The following is a 13,147-nucleotide window of genomic DNA, read 5'->3' as shown; positions in this document are numbered from 1 at the left end:
ACAACAGACACACATTATGCCCCTATCGTGGTCTAAACCAATCAGAGATAGTCAGGGGCGGGACCTCTCTGATTGGCCGTGGTCCAGTTGAAAGTGCAGGTGGATAGAGAGAGGTGAGTAGCTTGAATAAAGCGATATCGATTCATTAAATCCTGTATCGACTTTTAAATATAATACGTATTTTCAGAATCCGCTTTCTCTTTCTCGGGTTTCTCACCCGACGGCCCGTACACGGACACGCCGTCGGGGCTGAAAGCCGACAGCTCACTGATTCTGATGCGTTGGGTCCGCGCTGTGTCTTTTGTGCACTAGATTCTGAGCTGCAGGTTTTGTCTCTCTCCAACCAAAATTCACTGAACCAGCAAACTACCCTTCACATTTGATAAATGTTGTGATGAATTCCCTCTTACTTTTGCTGTTTTGCTTCCACCACGATAAAAATCACACTTCATGCACAGCTCTCTCTCTCTCTCTCTCTCTCTCTCTCTCTCTCTCTCTCTCTCTCTCTCTCTCTCTCTCTCTCTCTCTCTCTCTCTCTCTCTCTCTCTGTGTGTGTACTTCAAGAAGTTTCCCATTCTAAATCTCTGTTTTCGGCATTATTCATTCGCTTATTACCCACCAGTCTACCGTTGTTTACAGCGCTGTCGGCCGCTGTCTTTTTTCTTTTCTTTTCTTCTTTTTTTACTTAAATGACCTTGGACAAGAAAGCCTAATTTCTGCTGTTCAGTACTGAAGAAATTTATACTTTTTAAAATTATGCAAAATTTGGAGGGAGTTTGGAGGGGAATTTTTGTTTCTCTTTTCTTTTCTTTTTGCCTCTCTGTCAGTGACTCTTGCTCGGTTTCACAAGACCCAGTTTTCTTTTTTTGATGGATCGCAGGATTGTTTTTTTGGGGGAGGGAAGGGGGGTTTTAGGGGTTGTCTTTCTCTTTTTTTTATCACTACTATGCATGGCTATTGTTTCTGTTGTTTATTCTTTTCATTTTTTTGTCTATATAATGTATCTAAAACTACCCACATTCCCTTTTATGGAAACATTTGTTTGCTTTTTTGCAGTAGCGCACTCCGAGAAATGGTTTCCCACACATCCTGTTATAATAGAGGGGGAAAAAAAACTATAACAAAAAAAGTTGAGCTGATATGACTGACCTTAAAATAATTTCTTTAAATGTTAAAGGGCTGAATAATGTTGTTAAAAGACAAAAAACTCTTTCATTCTTGAAAAAGGAAAAAACACAAATTGCCTTACTTTCAGAAACTCATTTAAATGATTTGGAACACTCAAAACTAAAAAGAAGTTGGGTTGGCCAAGGTTTTTACTCATCCTATAATACAAAAAGTAGAGTAGTAGCCATCCTTATCCATCGTAATCTGCCTCTAACCATAGAAAAAGTCATAAAAGATGAGGAAGAACGCTACATTCTTATATCTGGTTTCTTATTTAGAGAATCTATCTCCATAGGATGTGTTTATGGTCCAAATTCAGAAGATGTCTCTTTTTTCCCCAATCTCTTAACCCATGTTTCAGCCATAGCTTCCCCATATTTGGGTTTGGGAGGTGATTTTAATTGTGTTCCTAATCCTAGGGTTGATAAATCTCCACCAGGGGGTGACTTGTCGCCAAAAAGCATTAGACCATGGGTCTGCAACCTTTAACACCCAAAGAGCCACTTGGACCCGGTTTCCATGCAAAAGAAAACGCTGGGAGCCGCAAATACTTTTTGAAATCTAAAATGAAGATAACACTGTATATATTGTTTTTTTTACCTTTGTGCTTTGTGTGGACAACTAAAGTAAGTAAATAAAGTTTATTTATTAAGCGCTTTTCACAGACAGGCAGTCACAAAGCGCTGTACACAAATATTAAAATAAACAATACAATCAATAGACTTTATACACAATGTAAAAGATCAAATGTAAATAATGTAAAGAATATAAAATACGTAGATCAACAAAAGGCTTGTTTGAACAGAAAAGTTTTTAAATGAAATGCTACAGAGAAAATTACATTTTATTTATGTAATTAACACATTTTGAACTCTTAAAGAAATATAACAAAAGGAAAGACACCCAGTTGAACTAAAATGATCCATGTAGCAAACAAAAACTGTTGTGAGCCGCCACCCTTTTCAGGTCAAGGCTTTTGGAGCCTTGACCTGACTTTTAAAAAGTAATTGGGGAAAAAAAGCACTATGCCGCTAAAAAAATAGATATTTGCAAAATTCTGCCTAAATATCTATTTTACCTGGTTAATGTGTGTGGCGGGGCATGGTTTGCAGTGCCGCTGAATGGGAGTCGGACGCACCTGAGCGGCACCTGCAATTGCGCCTCGCCGCCTTAAAGCCTGTGCTCTCTCTGCTGTTGTGTTGTCGGGCTGTGAGCTGAAAAGCTACAGCCGGCTTTATGCGTACAGCAACCGTGTGTAGTGTGTCAATAAAGAGATGCTGAAAAGCATGTCCATGCAAACATCGTCGGGTCTGCCGTGCTATGTTTACAATGAGACTTCTGGTCCCAAACCTCGGCGCACAGCGTCTGCAAATCGGGGCTGTACTTTCATCTTTACGCAGGACTGTAAGCTGTCATCTGTGAGGCGTGAGCGGTGTTTGTTTTTAACATAGTTCATGGTGGAGAACAGCTGCTGACATAATGTGGATCCGAAGATCCATAATTGGCCTACCTGGGGTTGAAAGTCTCGATAAATGCACAGCGTTTCGGCGGGTACACCGGCTTCCGCGAGTGTGACGCTTATTTTGAGCGATGAAAAAAAATAATAAGATATAATTTTATTTTTATATTTCAAAATCACAACAATCTTCCAATATAGAACTACAAGTTTTTTTTTAAAAGAACTAAACACAAATAAAATGCACTTCAGTTAAATACTTCTAATTTATTTTCCCAAACCACGCGGAGCCGCAAAATAAGGACTAAAGAGCCGCAGGTTGCCGACCCCTGCATTAGACTGATAGAGTTTTGTTCTGATCTAGAAATTTTTGATTCCTGGCGAGTAGCTCACCCCACAGATAGGGATTTCCCTTTTTTTTTTTTTTTTTTTTTTCTTTCTTGCCCCCATCAGTTTCTCAAGAATAGATTTGCTCCTGTCATCCAGGATGGTGTTGGATAGGATGGAAGAGTGCTCAATAAGTTCTTGTCCATTATCTGATCATTCAGTAGTAAGTATAAATATTCACCCACCTTATTTTGAGCCATATTCCCGCCGATGGAGGATGAATCCTTATTTATTGAGTAACCCCGTATTTATTGAGTATATCACTAAAGAGTGGAATGTGTTTATGACCACTAATAAAACGTAAGATGTAAGCCCATCTTTATTGTGGGAAACTGCTAAAGCCTATCTTAGGGGTAGTATTATCTCATACACCACAGCGCAGAAAAAGGCTTCAATGAAAGAACAACTCGATTTAGAGCACATAATACAAAAACTAGAACCGCAGTTTAAAATCTCCAGGTCCAAAACTATACTTAAGAAGTTAGAAGCAGCCCGCTCAGCTTTAAATCAATTACTGACTAAAAGAGCAAAGGCAGCAATTTTCTTTGCTAAGCATAAATTATATGAATCTGGGAACAAACCTGGCCGTCTCTTAGCTAAAATAGCAAAAGGCAGGACAGATACAAACGTTATACCATCACTGTTTGATAATAAACATGTCAAGCATTATAAAACAACGGATATTAATCGAATTATGAAGCAGTTCTATATACACTTGTACTCATCAGAGTGTAGTAATACAGATGGGAAGATGTGGGAAATTTTAGAGAAGGTGCCTGTTGTATCGTTATCAGAAAGTCACAGGAAAAAGTTAAATAACCCTGTGACAGAGGAGGAAGTGCGACTTGCTATTAACTCCCTTAAAGGAGGAAAAGCACCAGGGCCTGATGGTTTCTGCCCAGAGTTTTATAAAAAACTAAGTCACCTTCTTGCAGGACCATTGACTGATGTTTTTAGACTCTTTTAAGAATGAACAATTGCCCTCAACACTCAGACAGGCTAATATTTTGTTAATTTTAAAGAAAAATAAATCACCAGATAGGTGTGAATCAATACAGACCGATCAGCCTCATCAATGTCGATGCTAAATTACTCTCCAAGCTATTAGTAAGGAGGCTTGAGGACATTCTCCCACTGCTTATAAACCCTGATCAAACAGGCTTTATTCAAAATCGTTTCTCATCTACAAATATTAGACGACTATTAAATATTATACAGTACTCGAATCAGAGAAATTATAAAGCCTATGTTATATCTTTAGATGCCGAAAAGGCATTTGACAGAATCGAGTGGACATATTTATTTAATGTATTAGAAAGATTTGGCTTAGGTGAGGGTTTTATTGGATGGATTAAAACTATCTACAAACTTCCAGAAGCTTGTGTCATAACTAATGGTGTACAATCATCAGCGTTTCCACTGCAAAGAGGTACAAGGCAAGGCTGTCCCCTGTCCCCTCTCCTCTTTGCATTAGCACTTGAACCTCTAGCTGAGGCCATTCGCCAGCACCAAGATGTGCATGGTATAACAGTGGGTGGAGCAAATCATAAGATAGCATTGTATGCCGACGATATTTTGCTGTTCTTATCAAAACCAGAACAATCAATACCAGCCATTATGTCCACTATACATGAATTCAGTTCATTCTCTGGTTACAGAATTAATTTTGGGAAATCGGAGGTCATGCCACTGGGTGATCAGATTAACTCTTTTCCAGATATTTCTAATCCCTTTCAATGGTCCCCCAGCGGCTTTACATACCTTGGGCTAAACATTCCACCAGTTCTTAAAGATTTATGGAAACTGAACTTATCACCACTTATAATAAAAATTAAAAAAGATTTAGATAGATGGCAAAAATTGCCGCTTTCTCTTATTGGGCATGTGAACTTAATCAAAATGAGAATTCTCCTAGATTAAGGATTGGAACTTTACAACTGCCTATAGATAGGGGAGGCTTAGGCTTACCAAATTTAATTTTTTTATAATTGGGCATGTCATAGCCGTGTCTTATGGGAGTGGCTACATGCTTATCTAAATTCTCACTCTCACCTAGACTCTTGGTCCACTTTACCTTATTCCCTTTGGAGCTTAGCTGTCTGTGACAAAAAAAACAATATTACAAATGGGGATTAAGAATAACCCAATCATTTATAATACAATAAGGGTCTGGAGGGAAATGCGTAAAAGGTTGGGTAGAGAAGATTGCACTTCATTCTTGACTCCTTTGCTGAGAAGCAAAGACTTCGTTCCAGGAATGTCTCGCAGTATGTTCGATAAGTGGCACAAAAAGGGATTAAGGTAATTGGCGATTTGTATCAAAACAACACACTGATGAACTTTGAGCAATTGCAGTCAAATTTTAATATTCCTAGAGACCACTTTTTTGGCTTTCTCCAGGTTCGTAACTTTGTGGGATTTTAGAATGAACAGTCTTCAGTAATAGTTATATATGATGATATTGAGACATTTCTTATTAAGCGAAAAGACAGAACTCATTTTATCTCAGCCTTTCATTCTCTCCTATATACTCTCATTAGCAACACACTAAGTGCTATTCATAAATGGGAGAGAGATCTTAATAATCAATATACCGAAGAGGAGTGGAAAGGAGCCATTAACATGGGTAGTTCCACTTTTACTTGCAACCGCTTGCGAGAAACCCAATACAAAATCATACATTGCCTTTACATAGCTCCTAATGTCTTGCATAAGATTGCACCTCATATTTCCCATTTTTGTAGTAAATGTCAAAAAGAAACTGGCACTTTTTTCATTACTTTTGGGAATGTAAATTAAAAGATTTTGGAGCTCCATATCTCAAGAACTAAGTAATATTTTTAACAATCTGCTTCAAAGGGACCCCAGGTATTTTCTTCTTGGCCTACCCTCAAAAGAAATAACATTAAATCACTCGCAGCACAAATTATGTGACAAACTATTGCTGGTAGCTAGGAAATGTATTCTCATTAATTGGGTTAAGGATAAACCTCCCTCTGTGACTTTGTGGTACAGAGAATTATTTAAAGTTATTCCTCACGAAAGAACTGCTGCTATTTTAGGAGGAAATGAGGGTCTTTTTCTCAATGTTTGGTCCCCTTTTGGTCCCCTGCTTTCTTATTTGCCAAATGATTTGTCCCAACTGTTGAGGGGGGGTGGTTGCGATTAAGATGTTTTCAGTTAAATAGAAAGTAAGCGTAAAGGACAACAATTCACTCTTGGAGTTTATGTTTTTCTCTTTCTAAATCTGTGGGTAAATGAGCGAAAATGTTTCTTTTTCTTTCTTTCTTTCTTTTCTTTTTTTTTTTTTTACCCCATATGTGTATTTGTACAGGTATATAATGACTTTAATATATTCTCTTTGGGGTTTTTTTCTTTTCTTTCTTTCTTTCTTGTTTGTCTGCTTTATGTTTTTATGCTTTTCTTGATAATGAATAAAAACTGTTTAAATCCCAAAATTATGCAAAATTGCAGAATATTTTTAAGGTTATCTGCTATAAAAAGCCAGGCCAGGAAAATCTCCTTCATGTTTTTCTGTTTTATTCTCAGTTACTTTGACACAAAGGCATCTGCTGTAATGTTCACAATTCTGATGAAGTCTCACAGGTGTCAGTACTGATAAATGATCAGAATTATAATATTTCTGACTATCTGAGGCAGAGGCAGAATCGAATCGGGACCTTGAATCGGAATTCAGCCTAGTGAGTAGCCTAGGCCCGACAGAAGTGGATGTAGCTGTGGGTAAAAAGAAAAGATGAAAAGAACTATTGATAGCTTTTTTGTTTAGTTAAGTCCTGATCTGTCTGAAATTCATGGCCAGTGCTCTGACATGGAGCCATCAATCTTTGAACGCTTAAAAAGCACAGTGTATCCAGAAAACACATTATATGTCGTGATAAATACACCGCCCAAGTGTCCCCTCTCACCACTGCCTTTTAGCAGCAGGCAGCAGCAAACAGGTCGTCAGAGGAGGCCGAGATGATGATTAAGTTTAACATTGTCTACAATATTGCCAAAGAGTGCCAAAGCACTTTAAGCACAAGCACAAGATTGTTAGTTAATCATTTACAGATGAATACTGTCTGTGTGGACTGCAGTTTTCCCCCCAAAAAAGTGCACATGTAAAGCTGCGGTTTTAAGTGATGCAGCTGAAAAATTTGGGTGCGCCTAACTTTTGTGCTGGTGTGCTTAAGAAAAAAAGTTAGGCGCACCAGTGCAACCGTGGCAGAAAGTTAGTCTAGAGCCATGCCACATGTAATAATGCGAAAGAGCAGGTATGAACTGAAACCCAGTTTGAGAGGTGAGGTCACTGAAACACAGAAATCAAAACTGTTTTAAGGTGTACTTTTGATGTATGTTATTTGATGTTCACAGTCATGTTCATCTACATGTATAACTACATTTGTGGGTAAGAGAGATGCCTCAAGTATGCAAAATGGTCAACATTTCTTGCCTTAGTATTAGAATATGCTAGACTCTTTAACTGTTTATTTCTATTTAATTAATGCACAACACCATGTTGTCTAAGATGTTAAGGTGCCATCCTTGGTTACTCCATCGCCTGAAGACAGCATTGTCAGGGTGTTTCTGTGACAGGAAGTTGTAAACAGACAAATTTGAAAGTAAGACTGGTTCGACAGTTCTTTGGCAGAAAAAATGAACAGTTGCATGTAGGTGTTCAGGAAAAATTACATAAACTCATATATAAACGTGAAATGATATAAAAGCATTTAACTGGAACAAAGCATGACCAAATTCCGTACAGATGTGCATACATGTGTTTATAAAATGACAAAGTGCCACAATTTTTTAGAAATGTTAAAACACTGTTTGCTTTTGGAAGATCAGAATCATCGATTTCTTAAGGCTCTTGAATATGTCCTTTCCTAACTTTGTCCATGAGGGCTGTACTCAGTTTTCTTTCAGTTTTCGCAGACTACTTTACTTAAATCCTGTTTAATCTGCAAGTAAATTAATCACCAGCCATTGCAGCCATTCCCCAACTCCCTGTGAATGATATTCATGGTCTTTGATCAGTGCTTGTTGATCAATGGTCACGACAATTTGCATATTAATGATCAAGGAACTGAACTGACAGCCCATTGTTCACCGAAACCTTTCTCCAACTGAGAACGCTACGTCCAGATGAATAGAATCAACCTTTTGGGATTTACTTAGCTGGGTGATTGAGAATGCATTGAGCATCAAGACAGTCACCAAGAACATTCCTGCTAACTAAAGTTTGGTTTTGTTTTGTTGTTAAACCCAGAGCGCACGATGCGAGGAGCTTCACCTTCATGCAGAGAATTTGTCTCGTCGAGTTTGGGAGCTGCTCATGCTGCTTCCCACCTGTCCCAAAATGTTGCAGGCCTTCCAGAACATCTCAGATGATACGGTTAGTCATCCTGTTTAAATAAGGGCTCTTCAAGAGTTTGGTTGTTGATTGGGCAAACATAGTATAACTAAAGTTGCTTTTAATTTTGTGTTTTTGTTTTGTCTGAAGAATGGCGAGGGTTTGTGTTGGAAGGAGCTGCTGAGAATTAAAAGTCCTCACAAGCTGCTGTACGCTCTAGAGATCATCGAGGCTCTGGGAAAGCCCAACCGACGCATCCACAGAGAGTCAACAGTAAGACAGATAAAGGATTGATGGTCCCTTTCTGTCCTTTTCTTTCATTTGTCTTCAGAAAAGATTCCTTCTAGAGGATCCACTGCCAAGTGTGGAATCTGTAGATGTTAATATAGGGACATGGGACTGTAGACACTTTTTTCTTAAATTGAGGTACAAGTTGTAATGCCAAATATATTTAAATGTAAAGTCACTAAAATCAATATGCTGGGTGCTCTGTACAGTACAGTGAAAAAAGTTTTTGCCCCTTTCTTTAAATATTTGTCACACTTAAATTTTTCAGATTGATAAATTGATAAAAAAGATAACCCAAGAAAATATGAAACTGAATTTTTAAATCATGAGTTCATTTTTTAAGGGAAAAAAAGCTATACAAGATTTAAGGGCCAATTACGTTTTTTACATAAATCCAGAAAAGTTTGGGTAGTTTCTTTCCCCCTCTTTGGACTAAAGCCAGCATTAACTGCATTCCATAAATAATGGTACTTTTACAGTGCAATGCGTGTTTCATGTACAACTTGGCATCATCATTTAAAAAATGTAAAATTGTGTTAGTGACAGTACTACTATTTTACTTAGTTCTTGCTTGTTCGTTCCCAGGGCAGCTATAGTGACCTGTATCCAGACTCGGACGACTCCAGTGAGGATCAGATAGAAAACAGCAAAAACACCTGGAGCTGCAAGGTACAGCACAGCACAACACAACACTAACTCAAGCAAGATGGAAATCAAATTCCTCTCAATCCTAGCTTTAATTGACTTTAGTTGTCATCTTCTTCTTTAGTTTGTTTCATCTGGAGGTTTGCAGCTGCTTTTGGAAATTTTTAATTCGGGCATCCTCGAACCCAAGGACCAAGAATCCTGGACAGTGGTGAGACAGTTTAGTCTCACTCTGTCATTTTCTACATTTTCAGTAGATAGAGTATTTTGTGAGCATATTATTGGACAGACTAAGCATGTTTGGTTCGATGTCCTTTTATCTATAGTGGCTGCTGGACTGTCTGGCCTGCCTGCTGAAGCTGATCTGTCAGTTTGCTGTAGACCCTGCAGACCTGGATTTAGCCTACCACGATGTCTTCTCTTGGTCAGGCCTCTCTGACAGCCAACGTAAAAGGGCATGGCCAGGCAAATCGCGCAAATCCACTGTAGATCATGGCAAAGGCCTGCACATCCCTCGACTGACTGAAGTAACTATTCCAGCTGACTTGTAATGCTTTGTAGCAGAAACTGCCAACAGGATGTTTCTGACTTTTGGATGTTTATCATCGGCTCTTCTGTCTGTTCGCAGGTGTTCCTCAGCCTTGTTCAAGGCACCAACCTGATCCAGCGACTAATCAATGTGGCCTACACTTATGACAACCTTGCACACAGGTTTGCCATACAAAAGCTCAAAAATGTGTTCTTTACTTCTAAATGGACAGCATAGTTGACATGTTTTTTGGTTTTTTTTGCTTGCAGAGTTCTGAAGGCTCAGTCTGACCACAGGTCTCGACATGAAGGTAAGGATTTTACATTTTCAGACAGTGATCATGCTAAAAGTGTTAAAAGAAGTAAGCTGGTGGAGTGTGACAGTAATGTTTTACCCACAGTGACTCACTATTCCATGTGGCTGCTGGTGAGCTGGGCTCACTGCTCTTCAACAGTGAAGTCCAGTCTGGCTGACAGCGACCACCTCCACGACTGGCTGAAGAAACTCACCCTTCTGATTCCTGAGGTGAGTCTAACATCCACAGCTCCATCACAAGTCAAGAGACATTAATTTACTCCATAAAAAGGATAGAAGTTTTCTTAAAGGTTTTGTTCTTCCTTGTGATGTTGTATGACAGTATAGATGGATCATTTTTGTGCTTTCTTGAGATCTCAATAGCATTTTACCAGGACAATGGTTGTGAAAAATATTAATCCTTGATGAGTGTTAAAGAATCCTCACCCGAATTCCTTGATTCAGATGGACTTTAAAAATCATTCACATCTAAACTGGTCCCAGTCACACCTGTTAAAATGTTCATGAATTTTGTTCCAGACTTGTTTTAGAAATCTTTATAACACTCAATTCAATTGTTTGTGTAAAAACTCTTACAGCCTGATGGGGGCGACAAGTTCACATTTCTTTGTTGATAATTTATGCAATTCAGTTATTGATTGTGATACCTGAATGCTTCAAGTTTGTTTCATACTTCTGTCAGATCCTCGCCGTATTAGCAGCAGGGCAGTAGAGCACAAGCAAGAATCGGCTGGGAATTTTTACAATTGTGGTTCAGACTTAAGTCGTTTAATCAGCATGTCAGTATGCTTAGCTTTATCATCATTTTGTTGAGGTGTGTTGTTTTTCTTTGTAGCCGGCAGTGAGACACGAGGCATGTAATGGCCTGTACAAGTTGTCTCTGTCAGGTTTGGAGGGAGGAGAGTCCATCAACAGATCCTTCCTGCTGCTCGCCGCCTCCACACTGCTCAAGTTCCTGCCTGATGCCCAGGCCCTCAAACCACTAAGGGTAGGTCTCATGCTCAAGTAGCTCAGCCTCTTAAAGGCAAGTACTTGCATGGAAGCGGTATGTGTCAGTGCTCCTCAGAGGCAATGTTGGTCTGTTTGACCTTTGCTACTTTGAATCTGACTTGTTTCTCACATTGGTTTAATGCAGGAGAACCTGAGACACACTCTATTAGATCACATCATGAGACTTTAAGAGTTGATGAATCAACTTTTCATTGGGATGTTCTTAAGCAGAAACTGTGCATTTGTATTTGCAGGTCGAGGACTATGAAGAGGAGCCTCTGTTAAGGACGGGCTGTAAGGAATACTTCTGGCTGCTCTGCAAACTCATCGATAACATCCACGTTAAAGATGCGACCCAGGTGGGAACGTCAAACCACAATGCTGATGATCATACCAACCTGTTGATTTAGTAGATTTGAGTTTGTAGTAACGTTTTGATTTTTGTACTGAACTGCTGCTAGTATTGATCTTTTTGAACTCACAGAAGGTCTCTCCCTCTCTGTCGCTGGCCGGCTCGATGCAGACCACCCTGCTAGACCTGGATGCTCTTGCCCGACATCTTGCCGACTGCATTAGGAGGTCTGATTGTCACAAACTGAATTTTATGCTCAGTATACAAAGATTTAAAGGATGTTTGCATTTTGCTCAAGGTTCATGCTGACAATATTACTGATGGCAGTGGCTTTTACAATTAAACCAAATGGCAAATTTCTACAATTGATACTGCTTTGATGTAATCATTAAATCTAACTCTTTCACTTCCAGCCGTGAGATCTTGGACCAACAAGATGGAACAATCGAAGACGATGGCCTGACAGGGCTCCTTCGTCTTGCCACCAGCGTCCTCAAACACAAGCCTCCTTTTAAGTTCTCCCGTGAGGGGCAGGAGTTTCTGAGGGATGTCTACAACCTCCTCTTCCTCCTCCCCAGTCTGGTTGACCGTGCTCAGCCCAAGTGCAAGTCCCACGCTGCAAGGGCCGCCGCCTATGATTTGTTGGTGGAGACAGTGAAGGGCTCGGTAGAAAACTATCGGCTGCTCCATAATTGGGTCATGTCTCAGCACATGCAGGGTGAAGAGCTTCACTTTTTGATTACTTTTATTTGATAGCGCTCTTTCTGTAGTTTATTTTACTTCAGCTTTAAAGGATTTTTTTAATGTCCATCCAGTTTATTTGGTGCTGTGTTTCTGTCTGTATATGCAAGCTACACTCTGTGTCAGTAGTCCTCTAGGACAGTGATCTGACTCAATTTAAGCTTTGCCACAGTGAATCCAGTCCTCTTCTACAAGTCATTGACCCACAATTGGGACTAATGCTGAAGAGACTGGGACACTTTTGTTACAACTATTTTGTGAAAGTGTTTTAAAGAGTACTGTGAGCTGAAACTGTCTACAAAGCTTTATAGAAGTGCAGAATCCTATCATTATTTTGAACCTAATTTTAGATATGTTTTTACACCATGCCTAATTTTAATCATAGCTTTAACAACCAGATTACCAGACTGTTCTGCAGTTTAGTTTGTTTTAAGGCCAACTGTAATTATGTCGGAAAAGGTTTTAGGCGAGTTGTAAATTCCTTTCTTTTAATATTTTGCTTCTAGGCTCTCATGCTCCATACAAGTGGGACTACTGGCCCCATGACGATGTCCGGGCCGAGTGCCGCTTCGTGGGTCTGACCAACCTGGGAGCAACATGCTACCTGGCCTCTACCATTCAGCAGCTCTATATGATCCCTGAGGCCCGCCAGGCTGTCTTCACTGCCAAGGTCAGTATCTGAAACATGATGTTACAATAATGTCATTAAAATTCCAAATGGCACACAGGTCCTCACCCTCTGTGTTTGCGTGCAGTACGCTGAAGATATTAAACACAAGACAACACTGCTGGAGCTGCAGAAGATGTTCACATATCTCATGGTGAGTTTTGATTTTATTACCTCTGCTATCCTTTTAGTCCTTCCTTTCTGTCTCAGTCATATTTGTTTAAAACTACAGTTACTAGTAGAGTGTAACTTTTAAC

General features: G+C 39.4%; 1 protein-coding gene across 3 annotated transcripts in view; it reads left to right on the top strand.

Moving 5' to 3' along the window:
* usp34 (ubiquitin specific peptidase 34) overlaps positions 1–13,147 on the top strand; it is a 72,210-nt gene that overhangs the window by 35,260 nt on the left and 23,803 nt on the right. For 2 of the 3 annotated variants that reach the window (XM_039613829.1, XM_039613831.1), the window contains 14 exons: positions 8,280–8,405; positions 8,514–8,636; positions 9,237–9,320; positions 9,421–9,507; positions 9,623–9,823; positions 9,925–10,007; positions 10,095–10,135; positions 10,226–10,350; positions 10,976–11,128; positions 11,385–11,489; positions 11,615–11,709; positions 11,896–12,200; positions 12,730–12,893; positions 12,979–13,044. In XM_039613829.1, coding sequence (XP_039469763.1) covers positions 8,280–8,405; positions 8,514–8,636; positions 9,237–9,320; positions 9,421–9,507; positions 9,623–9,823; positions 9,925–10,007; positions 10,095–10,135; positions 10,226–10,350; positions 10,976–11,128; positions 11,385–11,489; positions 11,615–11,709; positions 11,896–12,200; positions 12,730–12,893; positions 12,979–13,044 — 1,758 coding nt within the window. The remainder of the gene's footprint in view (positions 1–8,279; positions 8,406–8,513; positions 8,637–9,236; positions 9,321–9,420; positions 9,508–9,622; positions 9,824–9,924; positions 10,008–10,094; positions 10,136–10,225; positions 10,351–10,975; positions 11,129–11,384; positions 11,490–11,614; positions 11,710–11,895; positions 12,201–12,729; positions 12,894–12,978; positions 13,045–13,147) is intronic. The other variant, XM_039613830.1, reaches the window with a different exon arrangement.

Source organism: Oreochromis aureus, linkage group 6, assembly GCF_013358895.1.
Source record: "Oreochromis aureus strain Israel breed Guangdong linkage group 6, ZZ_aureus, whole genome shotgun sequence".
Lineage (NCBI taxonomy): Eukaryota > Metazoa > Chordata > Actinopteri > Cichliformes > Cichlidae > Oreochromis > Oreochromis aureus.
The sequence above is the reverse complement of the archived record's forward strand: the minus strand, read 5'-3'. Positions and strand labels throughout refer to the sequence as shown.